General features: G+C 41.6%; 1 protein-coding gene across 2 annotated transcripts in view; it reads left to right on the top strand.

Annotated features, from left to right (window-relative positions):
* vill (villin-like) overlaps nucleotides 1–23,845 on the top strand; it is a 52,970-nt gene that overhangs the window by 5,408 nt on the left and 23,717 nt on the right. For both annotated transcript variants that reach the window (XM_034168936.1, XM_034168933.1), the window contains exons 2-7: nucleotides 87–128; nucleotides 17,390–17,461; nucleotides 17,603–17,677; nucleotides 17,806–18,002; nucleotides 19,128–19,236; nucleotides 19,484–19,594. In XM_034168936.1, coding sequence (XP_034024827.1) covers nucleotides 87–128; nucleotides 17,390–17,461; nucleotides 17,603–17,677; nucleotides 17,806–18,002; nucleotides 19,128–19,236; nucleotides 19,484–19,594 — 606 coding nt within the window. The remainder of the gene's footprint in view (nucleotides 1–86; nucleotides 129–17,389; nucleotides 17,462–17,602; nucleotides 17,678–17,805; nucleotides 18,003–19,127; nucleotides 19,237–19,483; nucleotides 19,595–23,845) is intronic.

The following is a 23,845-nucleotide window of genomic DNA, read 5'->3' as shown; positions in this document are numbered from 1 at the left end:
CTGCAGCTTGCACACACAAGAGGAAAGGTAGCAATACCTTCCTTTTTTATTTTTTAAAAAGCATCTTCTTCCCATATAACTTGCAGGAAAAGCAGAGGCCTTTTCTCCACCCTGCACAACAACACAAGGTAAGAGCCAAACTTAATTTTTTTATTTATCTGAGCAGATTACTGTCAGTTATTTAAAGATGATGAGAATCTAAAGAATTACCAATTATCTTTCAAGCTGAAAAGTAGATTGCAGAACAGAATTCATGTTTTGTTTTGTTTTGTTCCAAATTTAAAAGCTTGAAATCTTTACTCTGTTAAAGTGGATTGTGTAAGCTGAGTCAATGTGCACTCCCGGTTAACTGAAGAAAAACCAGTCTTTCCTGTTATAATACTGGAAGCTGTGCGCTGTTTCACTTTGCTGTTTCAGAAATGATTTCTGCAGGAGACGTTTGTAATGTTTGGGCCATATCACATTACAGACTATATTGATTCTGTCCAGCAATAATCTACAAAAAGTACATAAAGCTACCAGGGAGTTGTCACGATGCAATCAGTTTTCAAACCTGACACAACTAAGCAACGTCGTTTGAGCTGTTGAATCAATTATTAAATCAAATCAATCAAAAGCAGAGAGGCAAGACAGTGATTCTTCTCTCGAGTCCAGATTTTTCAACAGCATCAGTTCATTTCTAATGGCTGAGACATGAAGATATTGTTGTAAGCTGGGGAGTTCTGTATTTTAATCACTAGTACTCACATGTAACAGTTCAGCTTTTAATTTGAAATCTTTGCATTGACTTGATTTATCCGACCACACCCACAACCTTAACTTCACTCAACCTTCTGATGCTCACCTGAGCACAGGGAAGAAGATTGACACATGTCTCTGCCTGCCTGTGTGTCTGCATCATTTATGGGGGAGGTGATGGTCTAGTGGATAAGGTGTTGGGCTTGAGACCAGAAGATCCTGGGTTTAAATCCCCGCCTGACTGGAAAATCACTAAGGGCCCTTGGGCAAGGTCTTTAATCCCCTATTGCTCCCGGTGTGTAGTGAGCAACTTGTATGGCAGCACCCTGACATCGGGGTGAATGTGAGGCATTATTGTAAAGCGCTTTGAGCGTCTGATGCAGATGGAAAAGCACGATATAAATGCAGTCCATTATTACTTGACTTTTATGTTACGTTGCCATGACATTTGCTCTATATGGGTACTGAAATTTGTCCATACACCACAGACCTGAATCTTGAATCTTAAAAAATATGCAGAAATATACTGGAGAAACCCTCCGTGACATAACCCATGGTTTTCTGAAGAGCAGGTTTGAAGATCAAATGGGGCGGCTATAGATGTCATCATCTTGGCAATGTGTGAGTCTCCCTAACTCTGCCTAACTCCCACCAAACAAATCCATTTGGTGGGAGAGGGGTGGAGAGTGGACAAGACCAGCATGACCTGGGCAGGACGAATGAAGCCTGAAGATGCAGAAGCCGCTGCTAGCAGCAAGTGAGCAGTAACCAGACACATTAGCACTCATTTAAAGTGGCCACACCCCTAATTATTCATAACTTCATGGGTTAAAATAGCCCAAAATCATGAGTTATATAAATTTCACCCCTTCTACGGTCATCACAAACAAGTCAGATATACCAAAAAAAACCTTTTGTACCAGGAAGCAAACATGTTTTTGGCTGCTGTAAGGTAGTGCATTTTAACATGTGTTTCTATGGGGATTGACCTGTTTATGGGGCTAGCCTCAGATGGCCATTTAAGGAACTGTAAGTTTTAGCACTTCTGCATTGGCTTAATTTTTCAGCACCAGAGGTTATTACTTGTGTCTGACAAACAAGAAAGAAAATGTTGATAAGGCAGACATAACATCTGCATTAGCTGGCCATAGTGTAGTATTTCATTTTATAATATTCTTCTGTTTTTTAACTTGTTTGGAGTCTGTTAGCAGTGTCGTGTTAACTGTTAAGCTGGCTACATAAAACCCTAAAGTTTAGCGTCTGCATTTCCGCGTAGAGTCTGCACCATAGCCTACTAGTTAGCTAAACTAGCTGCTATAGTGTCTCTCCCATAGAGTGGTCTCCCCATGCTAGATTAGCTAAGTAGCATGATGACCTGTTTACAAGCCAATACTGTACTCTAAGTTCATCTAACTTTGAGTGCTACAAGAGAGCGATTTAATTAAAGGGTTTAACCTTCTGTTGACAGTGTAACACATCCCCAAGTTTCTCCTCGCATGTAAATAGAATGAGTGAATAACATTCACATTGTCTAGTCCCAAAGGTGCATTAATCAAATATTGAAATCACCAAAGCAGCAAGCGTAGACTGTAAAGATATGAAGCCCATATATCTAGGTGTTACCATGTTTTGAAGCAAACCAGCCGCCATTTACCACTCCGATATCCCACTCCTGAACACTATTTTCTATTGATCTGTAATGAGGTGCACGCAACTTTATTCTTTGTAATTTTGTTAAAAAAAAATACCTTCATGTGCAGCTATAAACTGCGCAAATCGCCAGATCAGAGGCTGTGGATGAACATTTCACCTCTGAATATGATTGAAATGGGAAGTAATGAACAATAATTTGAAGAGTTCTATCCCTTATTCCAGCATATAGGCAAAGAATAATAATAATAAGTGGCTTATTAACTCAACATGTGGAGCCACATGTTGTGTTTTGTGTTGGCCGAACTATTTTAAGACATTTATTAGGTCTACTTGTGCATAGTTTTGGAGCTTTAGGTGTTGCTATGAGCTTTATTACTTATATTAGGCTGAAGCTCATAGAGCTGTGTGTAATAAATGTTGTCATTGCAGGGAAAACTAACTCTCCTGTAGCTAGTTAAGTAGTTAAGCAGTGTTTTATTTTTTAGTGCAACTATTTAAAAAAATCCACTATTTCTGTGTTAGCCATCATGACTTTTGTTATCCATTCACTTTTGTTCATGACACACACACATATATATATATATATATATATATATATATATATATATATATATATATATATATATATATATATATATATATATATATATATATATATATATATATATATACACTCAACAAAAATATAAACGCAACACTTTTGGTTTTGCTCCCATTTTGTATGAGATGAACTCAAAGATCTAAAACTTTTTCAACATACACAATATCACCATTTCCCTCAAATATTGTTCACAAACCAGTCTAAATCTGTGATAGTGAGCACTTCTCCTTTGCTGAGATAATCCATCCCACCTCACAGGTGTGCCATATCAAGATGCTGATTAGACACCATGATTAGTGCACAGGTGTGCCTTAGACTGTCCACAATAAAAGGCCACTCTGAAAGATGCAGTTTTATCACACAGCACAATGCCACAGATGTCGCAAGATTTGAGGGAGCGTGCAATTGGCATGCTGACAGCAGGAATGTCAACCAGAGCTGTTGCTTGTGTATTGAATGTTCATTTCTCTACCATAAGCCGTCTCCAAAGGTGTTTCAGAGAATTTGGCAGTACATCCAACCAGCCTCACAACCGCAGACCACGTGTAACCACACCAGCCCAGGACCTCCACATCCAGCATGTTCACATCCAAGATTGTCTGAGACCAGCCACTCGGACAGCTGCTGAAACAATCGGTTTGCATAACCAAAGAATTTCTGCACAAACTGTCAGAAACCGTCTCAGAGAAGCTCATCTGCATGCTCGTCGTCCTCATCGGGGTCTCGACCTGACTCCAGTTCGTCGTCGTAACTGACTTAAGTGGGCAAATGCTCACATTCGCTGGTGTTTGGCACGTTGGAGAGGTGTTCTCTTCACGGATGAATCCCGGTTCACACACAGGGCAGATGGCAGACAGCGTGTGTGGCGTCGTGTGGGTGAGCGGTTTTCTGATGACAATGTTGTGGATCGAGTGGCCCATGGTGGCGGTGGGGTTATGGTATGGGCAGGCGTCTGTTATGGACGAAGAACACAGGTGCATTTTATTGATGGCATTTTGAATGCACAGAGATACCGTGACGAGATCCTGAGGCCCATTGTTGTGCCATACATCCAAGAACATCACCTCATGTTGCAGCAGGATAATGCACGGCCCCATGTTGCAAGGATCTGTACACAATTCTTGGAAGCTGAAAATGTCCCAGTTCTTGCATGGCCGGCATACTCACCGGACATGTCACCCATTGAGCATGTTTGTACCAGTTCCTGCCAATATCCAGCAACTTCGCACAGCCATTGAAGAGGAGTGGACCAACATTCCACAGGCCACAATTGACAACCTGATCAACTCTATGCGAAGGAGATGTGTTGCACTGCATGAGGCAAATGGTGGTCACATCAGATACTGACTGGTATCCCCCCCAATAAAACAAAACTGCACCTTTCAGAGTGGCCTTTTATTGTGGGCAGTCTAAGGCACACCTGTGCACTAATCATGGTGTCTAATCAGCATCTTGATATGGCACATCTGTGAGGTGGGATGGATTATCTCAGCAAAGGAGAAGTGCTCACTATCACGGATTTAGACTGGTTTGTGAACAATATTTAAGGGAAATGGTGATATTGTGTATGTGGAAAAAGTTTTAGATCTTTGAGTTCATCTCATACAAAATGGGAGCAAAACCAAAAGTGTTGCGTTTATATTTTTGTTGAGTATATATATATATATATATATATATATATATATATATATATATATATATATATATATATATATATATATATATATGTGTGTGTGTGTGTATATATGTATGTATGTATGTATACGAGGTCTATTATAAAAGTATCCGACCTTATTATTTTTTTCAAAAACCATATGGATTTGAATCACGTGTAATTGCGTCAGTCAAGCTTGAACCCTCGTGCGCATGCGTGAGTTTTTCCACGCCTGTCGGTTGCGTCATTCGCCTGTGAGCAGGCTATGAGTGAGGAGTGATCCAGCCCCCTCGTGGATGTGCCTGGACATACCAGAACATGTCCCGTGATGCTTCATCACGGCGTTGCTGTGCGCCATGCGGCACCGCCGCGACGTGTGGAATTCCTCCGCACATGTGTCTCAATGTGCCGAAAAAGTGCTGATGTCCACGTCTTTTTCCAATTCCTGTGCTAGTCAGACGACGTCCCGGATAAAACACAGCGTCCAGTTTGGAAATGAACGCACATTCCACTGTTACAGGAGTTTTTGTCATGGAAAGAGGAGCAGAGGCTTCGCGCGTCGTGGCGATGCCGCATGGCGCACAGCAACGCCGTGATGAAGCCTCACGGGACATGTTCTGGCATGTCCAGGCACATCCACAATTTCTCGGATAATCACTCGATGGAAAAACCACCGACAGCTGTCTGAACGCCATCTCAAAGCCGTCCTGTGAGACCAAAACAGAGGTGGTTTTGTCTCGCTCCAGTAGCAAATCCATTGTGACGCGCAAAGCCTCTGCTTGACTTTCCATGACAAAATCTCTTGTTAAAAGTGAAATCTGCCGGAAAATGGTTGATGTCCAGCTCTTGTGATAACCAGAGAAAGTGCACACGATGGTCACAGATCCAGACAGCCATCCGTTTAGAAATGAAATGGTTGTTCAGCCTGTCGATGGCGGCTTCGGAGCGCGGCGCACCCCACAGCCGCTGGGGGCCGTCCTTAAAGCGACAGTAACACTGCTTATTCTCTACCAAGCCCATAACATTTTCACCGAAAGCCAGATAAATTTTTCTAATGGTTTCCAGCTGCCAGTCTCTAACAGTTTCTGAAAAAATTCTGATGGAAAAAAAAGCCCAAATCATTCCGCCATTTCCTGACAATGAAAATCCGATGAGGGGGTTGGACCACTCCTCACTCAAAGCCTGCTCACAGGTGAATGATGCAACCGACAGGCGTGGAAAAACTCACGCATGCGCACGAGGGTTCAAGCTTGTCTGACGCAATCACACGTGATTCAAATCCATATGGTTTTTGAAAAAAATAATAAGGTCGGATACTTTTCTAATAGACCTCGTATAAGCTTGCTGATGATTCCACAACACTTGTATAAACTTTGACTAAAGAATGATAATTTTTAGAATTGAGTATTTGTCCCAGTGAGATATGAGTAAGTGAGAATAGAAGGGAAGAAAGTGTCAAAGTAATAAAAGAAAGAAAGAAAAGAAATCAAATAGCTAATCATGGCAGGCATGGATTAGAAGGGATCAATCTTACATTATCTGAAGAAAAAACATAAGTAAATGAGAGAATCAGCTCAGTTATTACTTGAAATTGTTGATGTTCTAATAAGCTGTCTATGTGCGGTTTGCATAAGTTGGGAGTGGCAAGATGGCTGCCAGTTTGCTTCAGCGGATTGTACAGAGTGTGTAGGCCAATGAGCTATCAGTAATATATACAGATCAGTGCCATGAACCCATAAAGGGATAAAGAGGGGAAGCATGGGTGGCTCAGTGTGTGAAGAAAGAAGCCTGAACATGCCCCTCTCTTCGAGTCTGAACCAGCCAAGCCAACAGGATAACTTCAGTTCAGGTATTTATTAAATCATAGTTTTGGGGACTGCGTGGTGGTTGTTGTAAAGGTTTGCTTTTGTGCGGGAATTAAAACTTATGAGCCACTTATTTTCTCAGTAATCGTGCATTAAAGGGACCTAACGGGTCAGGATACTGATAGCTGCTAAAAGTGCCAACGCTGTTAGCATACGACATTAAATATGATGAGAATTTCATTCGGCATGAATATTGCAACAGGGTCATCTTCTGTTAGGACATATCACCACACAAGTCATATCATTCGACTTTTGTCATAAAATGCTCAAAATGACAGACACAACCCTCAAAAACAGCTATCAACGTTATTTCTGCTCTAAAGTTGGACATTTTAGCATGGACATGTATGGCAACCTGCTTGCCTTTGGTGGCAGCTTCAAGTGGCCAGTTAAGGAACTGCAACTTTTTCCTCTTCTGGGTGGGCTTCATCTGAGTCCATCAACACTTATTGCTTGGCATATAGTATTCGTACAGTATGTCCTAGTACACATACAGGTGCTGTACTGAACGTCAACTTTAAATATGAAATAAAAAAAAATAGTGTGATCTTCATTCATTCACTTGTATTTTCATGTTTCGAGACCAAATCAAGAGGAACATTTCAAAACATTTTTTTTAAACCAGTTAGTCATACATTGAGGCCCCTTTTAGTTTAGATCATGAAGTTTTCCTTTTAATACAAACTGTGGAACAATGTTCCAAACAGGTTTTGAAATACTCTGCCACAGTATTTCAAGTTAGTCTCAGTAATTTATAGAACTGAAGGACTTTTTTTGCGCTATGTACAGTCACACATTCAGTTCTTTTATTCAGGTTTTAGTTTCCTATTCTGTACCTAGGAGACTGGAAAAACTACACTACTGTTCATAATTTTAGATGATTTATCCAGTAAATTGGATATTACACAGGTAAAACATCATTTTTTTGGAATCTGGCTGTGATCAATCAATTCAATCAATCAATTTTTTTTTTATATAGCGCCAAATCACAACAAACAGTTGCCCCAAGGCGCTTTATATTGTAAGGCAAGGCCATACAATAATTATGTAAAACCCCAACGGTCAAAACGACCCCCTGTGAGCAAGCACTTGGCTACAGTGGGAAGGAAAAACTCCCTTTTAACAGGAAGAAACCTCGAGCAGAACCAGGCTCAGGGAGGGGCAGTCTTCTGCTGGGACTGGTTGGGGCTGAGGGAGAGAACCAGGAAAAAGACGTGCTGTGGAGGGGAGCAGAGATCGATCACTAATGATTAAATGCAGAGTGGTGCATACAGAGCAAAAAGAGAAAGAAACAGTGCATCATGGGAACCCCCCAGCAGTCTACGTCTATAGCAGGATAACTAAGGGATGGTTCAGGGTCACCTGATCCAGCCCTAACTATAAGCTTTAGCAAAAAGGAAAGTTTTAAGCCTAATCTTAAAAGTAGAGAGGGTGTCTGTCTCCCTGATCTGAATTGGGAGCTGGTTCCACAGGAGAGGAGCCTGAAAGCTGAAGGCTCTGCCTCCCATTCTACTCTTACAAACCCTAGGAACTACAAGTAAGCCTGCATTCTGAGAGCGAAGTGCTCTATTGGGGTGATATGGTACTACGAGGTCCCTAAGATAAGATGGGACCTGATTATTCAAAACCTTATAAGTAAGAAGGAGAATTTTAAATTCTATTCTAGAATTAACAGGAAGCCAATGAAGAGAGGCCAATATGGGTGAGATATGCTCTCTCCTTCTAGTCCCTGTTAGTACTCTAGCTGCAGCATTTTGAATTAACTGAAGGCTTTTTAGGGACCTTTTAGGACAACCTGATAATAATGAATTACAATAGTCCAGCCTAGAGGAAATAAATGCATGAATTAGTTTTTCAGCATCACTCTGAGACAAGACCTTTCTAATTTTAGAAATATTGCGTAAATGCAAAAAAGCAGTCCTACATATTTGTTTAATATGCGCTTTGAATGACATATCCTGATCAAAAATGACTCCAAGATTTCTCACAGTATTACTAGAGGTCAGGGTAATGCCATCCAGAGTAAGGATCTGGTTAGACACCATGTTTCTAAGATTTGTGGGGCCAAGTACAATAACTTCAGTTTTATCTGAGTTTAAAAGCAGGAAATTAGAGGTCATCCATGTCTTTATGTCTGTAAGACAATCCTGCAGTTTAGCTAATTGGTGTGTGTCCTCTGGCTTCATGGATAGATAAAGCTGGGTATCATCTGCGTAACAATGAAAATTTAAGCAATACCGTCTAATAATACTGCCTAAGGGAAGCATGTATAAAGTGAATAAAATTGGTCCTAGCACAGAACCTTGTGGAACTCCATAATTAACTTTAGTCTGTGAAGAAGATTCCCCATTTACATGAACAAATTGTAATCTATTAGACAAATATGATTCAAACCACCGCAGCGCAGTGCCTTTAATACCTATGGCATGCTCTAATCTCTGTAATAAAATTTTATGGTCAACAGTATCAAAAGCAGCACTGAGGTCTAACAGGACAAGCACAGAGATGAGTCCACTGTCCGAGGCCATAAGAAGATCATTTGTAACCTTCACTAATGCTGTTTCTGTACTATAATGAATTCTAAAACCTGACTGAAACTCTTCAAATAGACCATTCCTCTGCAGATGATCAGTTAGCTGTTTTACAACTACCCTTTCAAGAATTTTTGAGAGAAAAGGAAGGTTGGAGATTGGCCTATAATTAGCTAAGATAGCTGGGTCAAGTGATGGCTTTTTAAGTAATGGTTTAAATGTGATGGACTAACTCACTCAAAAACATTGCAGAAAATAATAAGAAAACATTATAAAAGCATAATTTCACATTCGTACACTTCTATGGAACTCTACAAATGTTCAACAAATTATTTAAATATATCACAATTATCTCTTACATGTGTTTATGCAACTCTTTCCAATCCAGATACAAGTCATGCAAACAAAAATATCACAGTTGTTAGTTTTATTTTTTAAAAAAGGCTTATGAATCAGGGTAGTTAAGTGGCCTTTGAGTATTTCTGGTTTAACGTGGAATGTTTGCAGGGTGTGACCCGTCACAACAAAACCCATTCTGAATGGATGTTTGATCATAAGAAGAGATAATAAAATTATGAGAGGTGTTTTACAAAACACTTTTCCAGCACTTTTTAGAAGTAAGTGATTTCTCACTGTTATGGCTTCATTCCCATTTAAATATATATATATATATAAAAAAAAAAATGAATTGGAAAAATGATTCCAGCACAGCTATTTATTTGGCTCTCAATCACACCCAGAAAACGAAACATTAAGAATTTGCACTTTTGGCCCAATTCCCATCATTTTCTTTAAACTGCGACTCTGTGTGTTTGCTTTGTGTGTGTCCACTCTCTATCTGATTGTGTGTGGTGATTAATGAAGGGTGTACTTCAGATGCCAGTCGATCCAGTTCACCTCGTGCCACTGAGCCGATCAATCAGCCTGCACATGGCCGCCACTCATTTTACTCATTTAACCTGAAGCAAAGATCAAACTTTGAAGGAACACAAGCAGATTCTCCACCTCTTCGATGGCCCGTGCATGCTGAGATTCTGTATTTGCATTCCTGACATGCTTAGCTGCACAGTGGATACTGTATTCTCTGACACGCCTGTTGATGTGTGTATTTGCTTATCAGTGCTGTTGTTTTTCCTATTTGACTGAAGAGGCAGTTAAGCACAAGTGATTGCAGAACCAGCAAAGTGACACTCATTAGGAGGATCAGAGGCATCTCTAGACCCACCATAGATACAGTCTTCTGAAAGTGCTTGTATTTTATGGCATCTCTTAGCAAAGAAAGAAAATAGTTGCATAACACGTAGGCAGATTCTTTCTGTCTCTCTCTCTTTCTCACTCTCTCTCTCTGTAACTGTGTGTGTTGGTGTGCATTGGAGGACTTGCTACAGGAACATACCTTAAAATGATTTTGCACAAGTTTAACAATGTTTGGGGACTTTAATCTATGGGTGTGTCAAGCCATTATTTCAGATTACATCTGTCTGATAATCATCAAAAATGAGTAAATCTCTGTACTGTTGCACACGAGTCATTTTATAATTTTTATTTTATATTTTTTAATTATAATTTTTTATAATTTTTATACATTTAAAATTTTTTTATCATTTTTATTTTATAATTTTCATTTTATAATTCTCGTTTTAAAATCAAAAAATCAAATCAAAATAACGTTATTTATCCGTTAGAAATCAACATCCGTTAACATCCGTTATCCGTTAAAATCAACACTTCATCAACACTTAATAAATATAATTACAAAAGCCAGTAAAAGCCAAGCACAGCCTGCTTAGAGAACTAGTTACATTAGCTGCTGTTCAGCAGGCGGATCGAGGTGGGCAGGAAACTGGAGGTGGCCCTCTTAGTCCTAAGAGGCAGGGACCTGAACCCGCGACCTGATGGTAAGAAGGTGTAGTGCTGGTGCAGAGTGTGAGTGAGGTCTGTGGAGATCTGCGTGGCTTTCCTCACAACTCTGTGGTTATAGATGGAGGTGAGTGAGTCCTGCTGCTGTCATTGATGATTTATTGAGAGTGTTACGATGGGTGAGACTAAGTGAACCAAACCAGGCTGTGATATTGAACGTGAGGATGGATTCTATGAAGCATTTATAAAAAACTGCAAGAATTGAGTGGTGAACCTGTAATTTGCGAAGTTTATGGAGAAAAAAAGGTGCTGTTGACATTTTGAGAAGATTTGTTCTGTGTTGAGTTGAAATGTGAGTTTGTTATCAATTATTGTACCTAAATATTTGTATGAGTGGACCTTTTCTATTGCTTCATTGTTAACTGCAAGTGTGGGAGTGGTGGAGTGTCCATGGTGGAAAAGGACAACCATGTCCTTGGTCTTGGATACATTTAAATCCAAACAATTATCTCTGCACCACAGTGAAAAAATGTCCAGTTCAGCCTGTAGAAGTCCATCTGTGTTAGTGGAGTCCATGATAACAGTGTCATCAGAATATTTGATATATGTTATTCCGGGGGTAGTGCTCCTGCAGTCATTAGTGCACAGAGTGAAGAGAAGTGGAGAGATGACTGAGCCCTGGGGTGAACCTGTGCATATTGTCCTGATCGAGCTGAGATGACCATTTACCCTGACCCTCTGTTCCCTCCTAGAGAGGAAGGAGAGAACCCAAAGGATGAGGTGAGGGTTGGTGTTCATCTCGAGCAGCTTACATCCCATGAGATGTGGTTGCAAGGTGTTAAATACACTTGAGAAGTCCACAAAGACCAGACTGACATGGGACTTGGGCTTTTCCAGGTGAGTGATGGCACCATGCAACAGGGTCAGCACTGTGTCATCCACCCCCCTATGTGGCCAGTATGCAAACTGGAGTGGGTCAGAATGCACACCAATATCGACCTGCAGCTGGGCCATGACGAGCCTCTCAAAGCTCTTCATGACCAGTGACGTCAGTGCTACAGGCCGATAGTCATTGCTGATAGTGGGGTTGCTCTTCTTTGCCACTGGACAAATGATGGAAGACTTCCAGAGGGAGGGGATGGAATGTTCAGCCAAGGAGCGATTGAACAGTGTGCACCGGCCAGCTGACCACTGCAGGTTTTAAGGAGGCGCCCGCAGATCTGATCTGGTCCAGGGGCCTTATCTGGTTTTACCTGCCTCAGGATGCGCTCCACATCACCAGGCAGTAGCTGTAGGTCAGGAGTAGTCTTGGCCATGGAGGAAAGCTGAGCAGAGACCTCCTCCCTCTCCTGTGTGTAGTCCCCTCGATCAAATCTACAGTAGAAGTCGTTAAGGTCCTCAGCCATATGCATACATACTTCTACTGAATGTCCTGATAATGAGGAGGATATGGGGAGACCAGCCAGAGTTTTGACCCCCCACCAAGCATCCTTGGCTTTACCCCTTTGAAAGAGCCTCTCCACCTTATCCTTGTATATTCTTTGGGCAGATTTAATTTCTTTATTAAGTCTGTTTTGAATGATTTTGCCTTCAACAAGATTTCCAGAATTAAATGCTATTTTCTTTTCATTCAGTGTTATTTTAAGTGCTTTAGTTATCCAGTGCTTGTTGTTAGAAAATATTTTCACAGTTTTAGTAGGGACCAGCATGTTTTCACAAAAACCGATGTATGATGTCACCACATCAGTGGCCTCCTCTAAACTATTGCCCTCTAAAAGCACATCCCATTTTTACATTTACATTTTACATTTTACTTGGTCCACATTTTATTTTATTTTATTTTACCTTATGTTTATATTAGTTGTACATATACTCTGAATAATTTATCGTTAAATTTCACTGTCTTTTATACTGGCTAAAAATTACTCGTACCACGGAAAGCACCTTTTTGGAATTGCACTCAAATCTTGTTGTAATGCAAATTACAATGACAATAAAGGTGATTCTGATTCTGAGTCTGATTCTGAATTTGTGGGCTGTGTATACAAGAGTACTTTTTTCACAGTTTGTTTTGTTAAATACCTCGGTTAGAAAGGTACATCCATAAATATGAATTTATGAGATCACTTGTTTTAAGAGAGGAGAAACAGAACTGGATTAGTACTGGTGTCTGCAGATGCTGAAGGTTCTGGTATCTGTTTGTCTCACAAATGAAGAAGTAGTATCATGCCATCACTTCTTTATACACTCTAAGAAATAAAACGTTGAATTTAATTGATAAAGATAAGGTAACTTTTTCCACATAACATTGTCAAATAAGTGCAAAACAATATTGTAGTTGAAATTAATTAAATCAAATGAAACATTATTACTTAAATATCTAAAATTAACAATTGCAAGTATATTGAAAATAATAGTATTAATTACATTTAAAACCCCCGTGTTTCATTTCTTAGAGTGTACACTCAAAAAAATAGGAATTAGATGGGTTTTGCGCTTTACATTAATTTTTTCCAGTTTAGTTAAAATACAGCACTTTAGGTTGAAATAATTATCTCATCATACAAACTGATTTACAACATAGATAAATTAACTTCATATTTTATTTTTTATTAGAAATTTCTACAACTCATAGACAAAAGTAAGAGTGGACTGTATATTTAATACATATATCGCGCTTTGCTGCAATCTATATGTTTAAAGCCTTTGTGTACTTTCTGTGGTTTAGCAGCTCCTATTACTCTGCTTTGGAAAAGCCTGTGTGTGTGTGTGTGTGTGTGTGTGTGTGTGTGTGTGTGTGTGTGTGTGTGTGTGTGTGTGTGTGTGTGTGTGTGTGTGTGTGTGTGTGTGTGTGTGTGTGTGTGTGTGTGTGTGTGTGTGTGTGTGTGTGTGTACTGTGTTAAAAAAAAAAAAAAGAAAATAGCAAGGGAATAGACAGGTGATGCCATCCACTCAGGTTTGTTGACACAATAACTCAAAAACAAGGTTGTCATCTTACACATTTCCAGAAAAATGTATAACAGTTAAAACTGTCAACTCTGGTTCACCAAATCAATTGAAAAAGCAACTTTGCTTCCAAGTTTCACCTGCTGAACACTACCATCTGCTGGACATGTGCGGTCTTGCGGCAGGGAAAATCTTACCACATAGTACATGGTGGAAATTAGGAGACGGTGTGGATGAGGATACATGTAGCTTGGAATGATCTTGTTTGATAGTTTATTTAATTTCCTGGGTACGATACATGGACACTGCTGCTTGTTTTCTAAAACAGTGATGCCCATACATATTGAGGACCGGGGTTATATGGACATTTTTGGAAAAAATAGATGACGCCAGATGGCACACACCGCAGCGTCAAAAATTTAACACACTGTTTAGTACATTTTAGAAGATGAGAAACAAACAAAACTGACGGGATATTTCCTTCACTATTCACGTCACTGTTACATGAGCTGACTTGGGATGTAATTACCCACAAATTAAAGAGTCCGCAGGTTTTTGCTTTAAAGTCTGAAACCACTTTTAATGGGGTGGATGTGTGAAGGGGTTCTGCACTTTTGGAAACAAGCACAAAACGTTGGTGGTGGTGGGGGGGGGTATAAGTCCAAGTGCTCCAATTTTCATGACCTGTGTGTCTTCCAATAATGCATGTAATATCAGCATGTGACATGATTTGTGCATTTCAATATTCATGAAATTAAAAGGTACTTCCAGAGGACATCAAGCCACCGCCATGTCAGCAAATGCTCGTAAGCAACTCTTTGTACTTGTAAATCAAAAGACTGAGAAAACCCTCCAACACTGGAGAGCAGTCTATCAGGTGGAACATATCTGCAGGACAGTGTCTCATAGGCGATCCTTAGAGTCTTTGATCTTCTTCATGGGGTTGAGTGACAGTTCACCATGTACATCATAATGGGCTACTCTATCAGAAACAGCCAAGGAGGCCTGGAAATTAGAGGTTGGCGATACCGGGAATTTTGGTATTGATCCAATACCAAGTAAATACAGGCCCAGTATCGCCGATATCGATACCGATACTTTTTCATATTTAAGCTTCATAGTTCCAAAGGATCCAAAAGACCTAGGATAGAATTTCGCCTGAGCCACATGACAGCGTAACAACAAAAGACCAGAGGGGGGAGGGTGCGCTGCTCCGTGTTGTGTGACACAGCGCAGCGCTGCTCTTACAGAGAGTAGACTTTGATGAATTTGCATGCGCAGCAGTCAGTCCGTGCAGGAGATAAAAAATCTTGAGTATCGATCTTTTTACACAAGGATCGTTCAATATCAATACCAGTGTTGGTATCGATATTATCGATATTAGGATCAATCTGCCCACCTCTACTGGAAATGTTTAAGTATGGATATAAAAAGTCACATTCTGGGAGGTGCATGAGGTTTGGTCTGTGCTGCATACAGCTGTTTCTGTTCACACCAGAGTAACAAGGAGCTAGACTGAACAAGACTTGGTATAATTTCATCATGCTCACTGTAATATTTGGTTAGCAGCCGGTCTGCTCTGTGTCAGCTTGATCCCGTCAGCTCTCAGAAGCTAAGCAGAGTAGGATCTGGTTAGTACTTGGATGGGAGACCTCTCTGGAACACCAGCGGCTGTGTGTGTTTCTCCAGGTAAAATTGGAGTTGTCTAGGGCATCCGGCGTAAAACTTGTGCCAATTACCAATGTGGATTGGCTGTATCCGCTGTGGTGACCCCGAACAAAAAACCAAGAGCAACTGAATGAACAACAACAACTATAATACAACCCCTGGCAATAATTATGGAATCACCGACCTCGGAGGATGTTCATTCAGTTGTTTAATTTTGTAGAAAAAAAGCAGATCACAGACATGACACAAAACTAAAGTCATTTCAAATGGCAACTTTCTGGCTTTAAGAAACACTATAAGAAATCAGGAAAAAAAATTGTGGCAGTCAGTAACGGTTACTTTTTTCACCCTGTAAATTTTCATCCCCAAAACTAACGCCTGCATCAAATCAGATCTGCTCATTAGTCTGCATTTAAAAAGGAGTGATCACACCTTGGACAGCTGTTGCACCAAGTTGACTGACATGAATCATGGCTCCAACACGAGAGATGTCAATTGAAACAAAGGAGAGGATTATCAAAATCTTAAAAGAGGGTAAATCATCACGCAATGTTGCAAAAGATGTTGGTTGTTCACAGTCAGCTGTGTCTAAACTCTGGACCAAACACAAACAACATGGGAAGGTTGTCAAAGGCAAACATACTGGTAGACCAAGGAAGACATCAAAGCGTCAAGACAGAAAACTTAAAGCAATATGTCTCAAAAATCGAAAATGCACAACAAAACAAATGAGGAACGAATGGGAGGAAACTGGAGTCAACGTCTGTGACCGAACTGTAAGAAATCGCCTAAAGAAAATGGGATTTACATACAGAAAAGCTAAATGAAAGCCATCATTAACACCTAAACAGAAAAAAAACAAGGTTACAATGGGCTAAGGAAAAGCAATCGTGGATTGTGGATGACTGGATGAAAGTCATATCCAGTGATGAATCTCGCTTCTGCATTGGGCAAGGTGATGATGCTGGAACCTTTGTTTGGTGCCGTTCCAATGAGATTTATAAAGATGACTGCCTGAACAGAACATGTAAATTTCCACAGTCATTGATGATATGGGGCTGCATGTCAGGTAAAGGCACTGGGGAGATAGCTGTCATTACATCATCAATAAATGCACAAGTTTACATTGATATTTTGGACACTTTTCTTATCCCATCAATTGAAAGGATGTTTGGGGATGATGAAATCATTTTTCAAGATGATATGCATCTTGCCATAGAGCAAAAACTGTGAAAACATTCCTTGCAAAAAGACACATAGGGTCAATGTCATGGCCTGCAAATAGTCCGGATCTTAATCCAATTGAAAATCTTTGTTATTGAGCACCATGTTGCTTTACAGTGTTGTCATATTGTACAATGTGGTCAGTAAAATCTGTATCTTGAGGATGAGCAAAACTATAAATACATAGTTTAATGCGAAAAAGTTGTATTATATTCGCTCTTTTCAATTTCACCATGAAGATGTTTATTAACAATATTTGTGATTTATCTTATTAGCTTCCTAAAACATAGGAAAGACATCAAGACTGTGAAAACTGGAACACTTTGACTGAAGTCACTGACACAAATGCCAATATTTTATGGTGCTATTTTTCACATTTTGCGCCAGAAATGAAGTCATGCATCCCTCCATCTTTGAAATCTGCATACTCAAGAAACTCCAACAGCACATTTTCATATTTGTTTCCAGAATCGCACACCTTAAGCCAAAAATGTCACATCTTCCCCACTGTTCGACAGAATGTTAAAACAATTAATACTCTGTCAATGTCCAAATGCACAGAAACAGAATTGTAATTTTTGCCATTTTAAATGTCGTGCGATGCAGTGGTCAACACGTTCATATGTCACTGTGCGTGTTTGTGTTTCAGTTCAGCAGAATGGATGAAGACGCATTTAGAAATGTCAGCAGAAAGCCAGGCCTGCAAATATGGACCATCAACGTGAGTCAGGACTAAAACAAACATCATGCTGTACTGTGCAAAAATGCTGCCACCTTCAGTGGGCGTGGCCTTCTTCAAATTTTTATTGAGGTTTAGGATTTCAGATTTACTTGTTCGTTATCTTTATTTGTTTCTGCGCAGAACATGGAGATGGTGCCTGTTCCATCTCAAGCCTTTGGCAACTTCTTTGAGGGAGACTGTTACATTGTTCTTCATGTGAGTACAAATCAATCGTATTTCCCACATTGGAATACGTGCATGTGTGTGAGCATGTTTTTATCCGTCTGAGCTTGCATGCAGCCATGTGAGTGGTGCACAGACTCATTACTGTGTTTTTCCACCAGATAAGCCAGGGCAAGGGGGGTCAGTCAGCTGATATCTACTACTGGATCGGAAAGGAGTCATCTCAGGATGAACAAGGTGCAGCCGCCATCTACGTCACCCAGCTGGATGAGTATTTGGGCGGGACTCCGGTTCAGCACAGGGAGGTGCAGGGCAGCGAGTCATCCCGATTCAGCAGCCTTTTCAAACATGGGCTGATGTGAGTGATGCCACACACAAAGCCTGAGTCACATATTTGTACCCTAAGCTTCCTTGCTTACTCCACTAATCCTTTTATTAGTGAAGCAGATAATTTACAGAATATTTACAGAGGAATCTTTCAAATTTTGAAACAAGCACCAAATTTGGCACAAATACTCCTTAGACATTACTCTTTTGTAAAAGCCACCTACATTTTCAATTGAAGAATTACACAGGGGTCAAAATTTTAAAATGTTCCAATCAAATTGAAAACTACCACATTATTTGTCTGATCACAAAGATTCCAAAAAGGTACAGTTTGGACTATCTATGACAGAATGTTATGGGGTTAAAAACAGCAAGAATGGTGATAAAGGTCAATTTCAGTTTGTACAGGGGTCAAAAGTTAAAGTTGCTATAATTTTGGTAAAAAGTGTTGTAAATTATTGGTTGAGTTAACAGGGTTTTTAAAAGGAATAGTTTGCATCATGTGTCATGCTTAGTTATCATGTTACAGGGTATCATATGTCACATGTCATAGAATCCAGTGGATGCTGAGCATGTTTGACCTTTACTTTGCAGACCAAGCATTCAAAACAGTCAAAACTATTCCACTTATTAATCCTATTAGCACAACCAATAATTTGCACCACTTTTTCTTTTACCAAAATTGGAGCAACTTTAACTTTTGAGGCCTGTCTAAACTGAAACTGACCTTTGTCACCATTCTTGCTGTTTGTACCCCATAACTCCATAACATTCAATGACAGAAAGCCCAAACTATAACTTTTTGGAATCTTTGTGATCAGACAAATAATGTGGTATAGTTTTCAATATGACTGGAGCATTTTTTAATTTTGATCCCTGTATAATTCTTCATTTGACCCCGACCTAGCTGCCTATTGAAAATTTAGGTGGCTAACATGCTTTTACTAAAGAGGCCTAAGGAGTATGTGTGCCAATTTTGGTGCTTGTTTCCAGAAATGAACAACTGTTACAGTTATCTGCTCCACTATATACAGTATGAAACTCCACATCATTGTTGTTGTGTTGAAGCTTAGCCAAGAAAGATGTCGTGGCACAGTTTTTTTTTTGTTTTTTTTTACATGTGAACTTTGGTCATGTACACCTGATTTCTTCACAGCTACAAGAAGGGAGGCGTGGCCTCAGGCTTTCAGCACGTTGAGACCAATGTCTATAACGTTTTGCGGCTTCTGCATGTCAAAGGAAAGAAGTGTGTCAAGGCCAGAGAGGTATTCAAACTGCAACATGAGTGAGGCAGTAATGCTCTCTGCCTGGGACCTCCCATTGAATCATAGTCCACACAGCTGTGCTGCAAGAGGTGTTGCGCACCCTCTCAAGCACATTTTGCTTTGTGTACTGACATATCTGTCACTGGGGGTCCTAAACAGGATTTTTATATTGGTTTTGTGACACTGTATAATGTCACTTTGAATAAATAACAGGACTGATGAGTTACCAGTTTGTCTGCACGTACAGGTGGAAGTGTCATGGAACAGTTTCAACTCTGGCGACATATTTGTGCTGGACATGGGAAAAAATATAGTGCAGTGGAATGGCCCCCACAGCAACAGAAGAGAGAAACTGAAGGTACTGTATGCTTCCAAGTTTGCAGCTAAATGCTCACATACACACAAGCATAAAAATAACTCAGTATTTAAAGCTACAGTATGTAGGATTTAGTGTCATCTAGTGGTGAGGCTGCAGAATGCATTATGCTGTTACCGGTCATGATTTTGTTTCCTGTCAAGTTTTCAGTTCTCTAATGACTGTGATTCATGCTCCCTTTTTTTTCTGCTCAGTCAGGTTGGAATGCCGCAGCTTTACGAGGAGTGTTTGTAGATGGGTTAAATGAGTCATTAAAAGACTAGCTGGCAGTCCATGACGAGCCAAACGATTTAGATGAGCTAATATCGTTGGTGATTCGTCTAGATGATCGGATGAAGGAGCGTGGACGCGAGAGAGGGCGGCCATCAGAGCGGGTTTTTTCGTCTCGGGGCTTTCCCCGACACAGATCTGGGCCGCTCCTCCGACGGGACCTCTGGCTCCTCTTGCTGACGAGCCCATGCAGCTCGGACGAGCAGAGATCACTGTATTGCCCCGACATATAAGCGTCAACAAAAAATAATGGTGACGTATCTCCAGGTGTTCTGGGACAGGCAAAATAACACACACACAAAAAAAAAAAAAAAAAAAAAAAAAAAACTTGTATGGGTTAATGTTTTGTTTTCTTTGAATAGGGGTTATAATTTGTTTGGGGAGTCAGAGGCGTGTCTGGTGGAGTGAACGTTAGGCGGTTAGAAGCCCGTCTGGGCTCACTTGATCGTTATTTTTTATGTGTTTTTAGGTATTTTCTGTTTGGGTTTTTGGGTCGTTTTATTTTGTTGTTTTTTATTTCCCTACATCCCTAACCCCAACCTCACTTGCCCCAAGACTGTTCATCTTGTGGGTTGTGGGGTGGTGCAGGTTGGTCACGCTGAGCGTTCTCAGAAGACCTCTGCACCTAGGGGGGGGGGGGGTGTTAGGGGCGTTTTTCTTGGTTTGGTTAGGGCCCGGTTCCACTCCAGCCTCGGTGAGCCTTTGTACCGTTCGTCATTGGTGTTGCCGGGGTGTGGTGCAGCGGGAACATACCTCAGTCGGAGGGGTGGGCCGATCTGTTGCCGTTCGCCATTTCGGTAGTTCCACCCCTCCCGAGAGGCTGGGGTATGGTCAAGTTGGGGCACCGGACGTATTTCCGGTTTTCCGCTGCGCCTTGGGGTTGGGGCTGGGTTAGTTTTTCCTGTTCCCTTCCCCGGCTTAATGTTTTGAGCCGTTCGCCGAAATTGAGCCGCCGAGGGGCTCTGGGAGGGACCTGGGGTCTTTCGGGGTGCCGGGGAAGGTAACAGGGTTTACGGTTGTTTTATTTGCCCCCGGGGTTGTTTTAGGTAGTCCTCCGGGGGTTGGACTTTGATTTTGTTTTGTTTCCTTCCGGGTTCCACCGCCAGGGTTGATGGGACGGTCCTCTGGGGGGGAATTGGCTTGTGGGGCCGACTAGCCAAGTGTGGCCGGGTCTGGGGTTCCGGGGTTGTGGGGAGGGTACTTCCTGGGGTTTGATGGTACGGTCCTCTGGGGGGGCGCCGTTTGCTCCATGTACACCTGGGGACCTTTGTGGGATTCTGGTTCTGGCTGTTCCTCCTGGAACCGGCGGTAAAGGCCTTCTGGGGGGGGTTGGGCTCTGCAGGTCGTTCTGGGGGGGTTGTTTGTTATTTTTCTTTTATGTATTTATGTTTGTATTGTGTTTGTGGGGCTGTGTTGGGTTTTTGCGTTTGGGAGTTTTTCTTTTCTTCCCGGGGTTGGATGGGACGGTCCCCTGGGGAGGTTTTGGGTGGGTTTTATGTTTTTCTTGTGTGTTGGATTGTACCGGGGACTGTTTTGGGGTTTTTGTTGATGCCAGCCGGCCTTCCAGCTGCGGTGCCCTGTCCTGCTGTCTGCTTTCTGACGAGGACCCCGGAGAGAGGTGCTGTTCTCGGGCCTGGTCTGTTCGGTCGCCGGGAGGCTTCCCGTTAAAGGGGGGGTACTGTTGTGTGTTGGGGGGGTGTGGCTGGACATTTTGGTGTTCTTTCTTTTCTTTGCTCTCCAGGTGGTATGAAAACTGATTTGTCTGTGGAGAAGGTGCTGGCTGAAGAGTCCTTCACCCTCATCAACATCATGTGCAGCACCTGTGGATGGTGCTCACATGCAACCTTAAAGACTTTCAGCTGAAGCAGATAATTAGATGGCGTTCTGCATTTAAGCCATGTGTGATTCAAGCAGAATTGCCGGGAACTCGACCTTGTGATGTTCGTTTGTGAGACGCTGAGGACCGCGCCTGGGTTTGACACATCGTGCCTGTGAAGCAGGAAGGGTGAGGGACACATGCTGTCAGCACACATCAGAGGTGATTAATTGTTTTGACTACTTGTTGATAGTAACTTGGTATTTTGTTACGCAGTAGATTTGAACTGTGATGAGAATTGTGCAGCTCGCTTCTCACTGCTGTGGCGTGCGGACAAGTGATCCTCCACCTGTTGTGAGAAGCTGCTCATTTGCATAAAGCTTAAAATACAGACCTGAATGTGTTGCTGATGGTGTGTGTCTTTTGAAGGATATTGGTTGTAACTGCTGACTTACCTCACCTCTTCTATTCTTCACAGAGAGTCGGTTTGTCGTGTCCACCTGGGGGGTGTTTGGCGGTAACAGTGAGTCCAGAAGCGCCGGGCTTCAATCCTTTTGGGCGCTGGAGAGCGTGCCAGCCTTCACTCCACCAGAATGACGCTGTTTTAGTTTCTACACTTTGTTTAGCACCAGAGGGTGACTCAATAAATTGTTTTTGTTATTGGAACCGCTTTCTGGTTATTTTAGCGCTGGGTTCCGTCAGACGCAGGTCCGCTTCTCAACCCGCGTCGACACATAACACCCTTGTCTTCTCTTTCAATATATATGATCCTCCACGTCACTAAATGAGGGTTCTCAAACTTCTTAGCCTGCACTAGCAACCAGCATAATGGGGAAGCAACCACTAATTTCTTCTTTCTTCAGTCTTCTAGTCATGCTCAAGGCCCCTTCACACATAACACGAATGAGGCCGTATGGTGCACAAAGAAGGATTCATACGACATTCGTGAAAAGTTGAGCCAAATTCAAACGCCTTGTACAGCAGCCGCCACAGCCGTTCAGCCTCGGGACATGCACACCACAGTCGCAGTGCGCTCAGCGTTGGAAAACCCAGTGGTCAAGATAAGGTCCTGCTGCCATCTGACTGCTGTCACAACATTCCTACAGCAAGTCGGACCATTGGGACTGCAGTCAAGGGGCTGCAAGAAATGTTTGGCCACGTTGAATCCTGGCTGAAAGTCACGATCGAGCCAGCCTTCACGCTACAGGGCAAATCAACTCAATCAATCAATCAACTTTTTTCTTGTATAGCGCCAAATCCCAACAAACAGTTGCCCCAAGGCGCTCCACATTGCAAGGCAAGGCCATACAATAATTATGAACCACAGTCTACGTCTAAAGCAACATAACCAAGGGATGGTCCAGGGTCACCCGATCCAGCCCTAACTATAAGCCTTAGCGAAAAGGAAGTTTAAGCCTAATCTTAAAAGTAGAGAGGGTATCTGTCTCCCTGATCTGAATTGGGAGCGGTTCCACAGGAGAGGAGCCTGAAAGCTGAAGGCTCTGCCTCCCATTCTACTCTTACAAACCCTAGGAACTACAAGTAAGCCCGCAGTCTGAGAGCGAAGCGCTCTAATGGGGTAATATGGTACTATGAGGTCCCTAAGATAAGATGGGACCTGATTATTCAAAACCTTATAAGTAAGAAGAAGAATTTTAAATTCTATTCTAGCATTAACAGGAAGCCACTGAAGGGAGGCCAACACGGGTGAGATATGCTCTCTCCTGCTAGTCCCCGTCAGTACTCTAGCTGCAGCATTCTGAACCAACTGAAGGCTTTTAGGGAACTTTTAGGACCACCTGATAATAATGAATTACAATAGTCCAGCCTAGAGGAAACAATGCATGAATTAGTTTTTTCAGCATCACTCTGAGACAAGACCTTTCTGATTTTAGAGATATTGCGTAAATGCAAAAGGCAAGTCCTACATATTTGTTTAATATGCGCTTTGAATGACATATCCTGATCAAAAATAACTCCAAGATTTCTCACAGTATTACTAGAGATCAGGGAAATGCCATCCAGAGTAACGATCTGGTTAGACACCTGCTTCTAAGATTTGTGGGGCCAAGTACAATAACTTCAGTTTTATCTGAGTTTAAAAGCAGGAAATTAGAGGTCATCCATGTCTTTATGTCTGTAAGACC

The sequence above is a fragment of the Thalassophryne amazonica genome, chromosome 1, assembly GCF_902500255.1.
Source record: "Thalassophryne amazonica chromosome 1, fThaAma1.1, whole genome shotgun sequence".
NCBI lineage: Eukaryota > Metazoa > Chordata > Actinopteri > Batrachoidiformes > Batrachoididae > Thalassophryne > Thalassophryne amazonica.
This window is presented reverse-complemented; position numbering and strand designations above follow the sequence as displayed.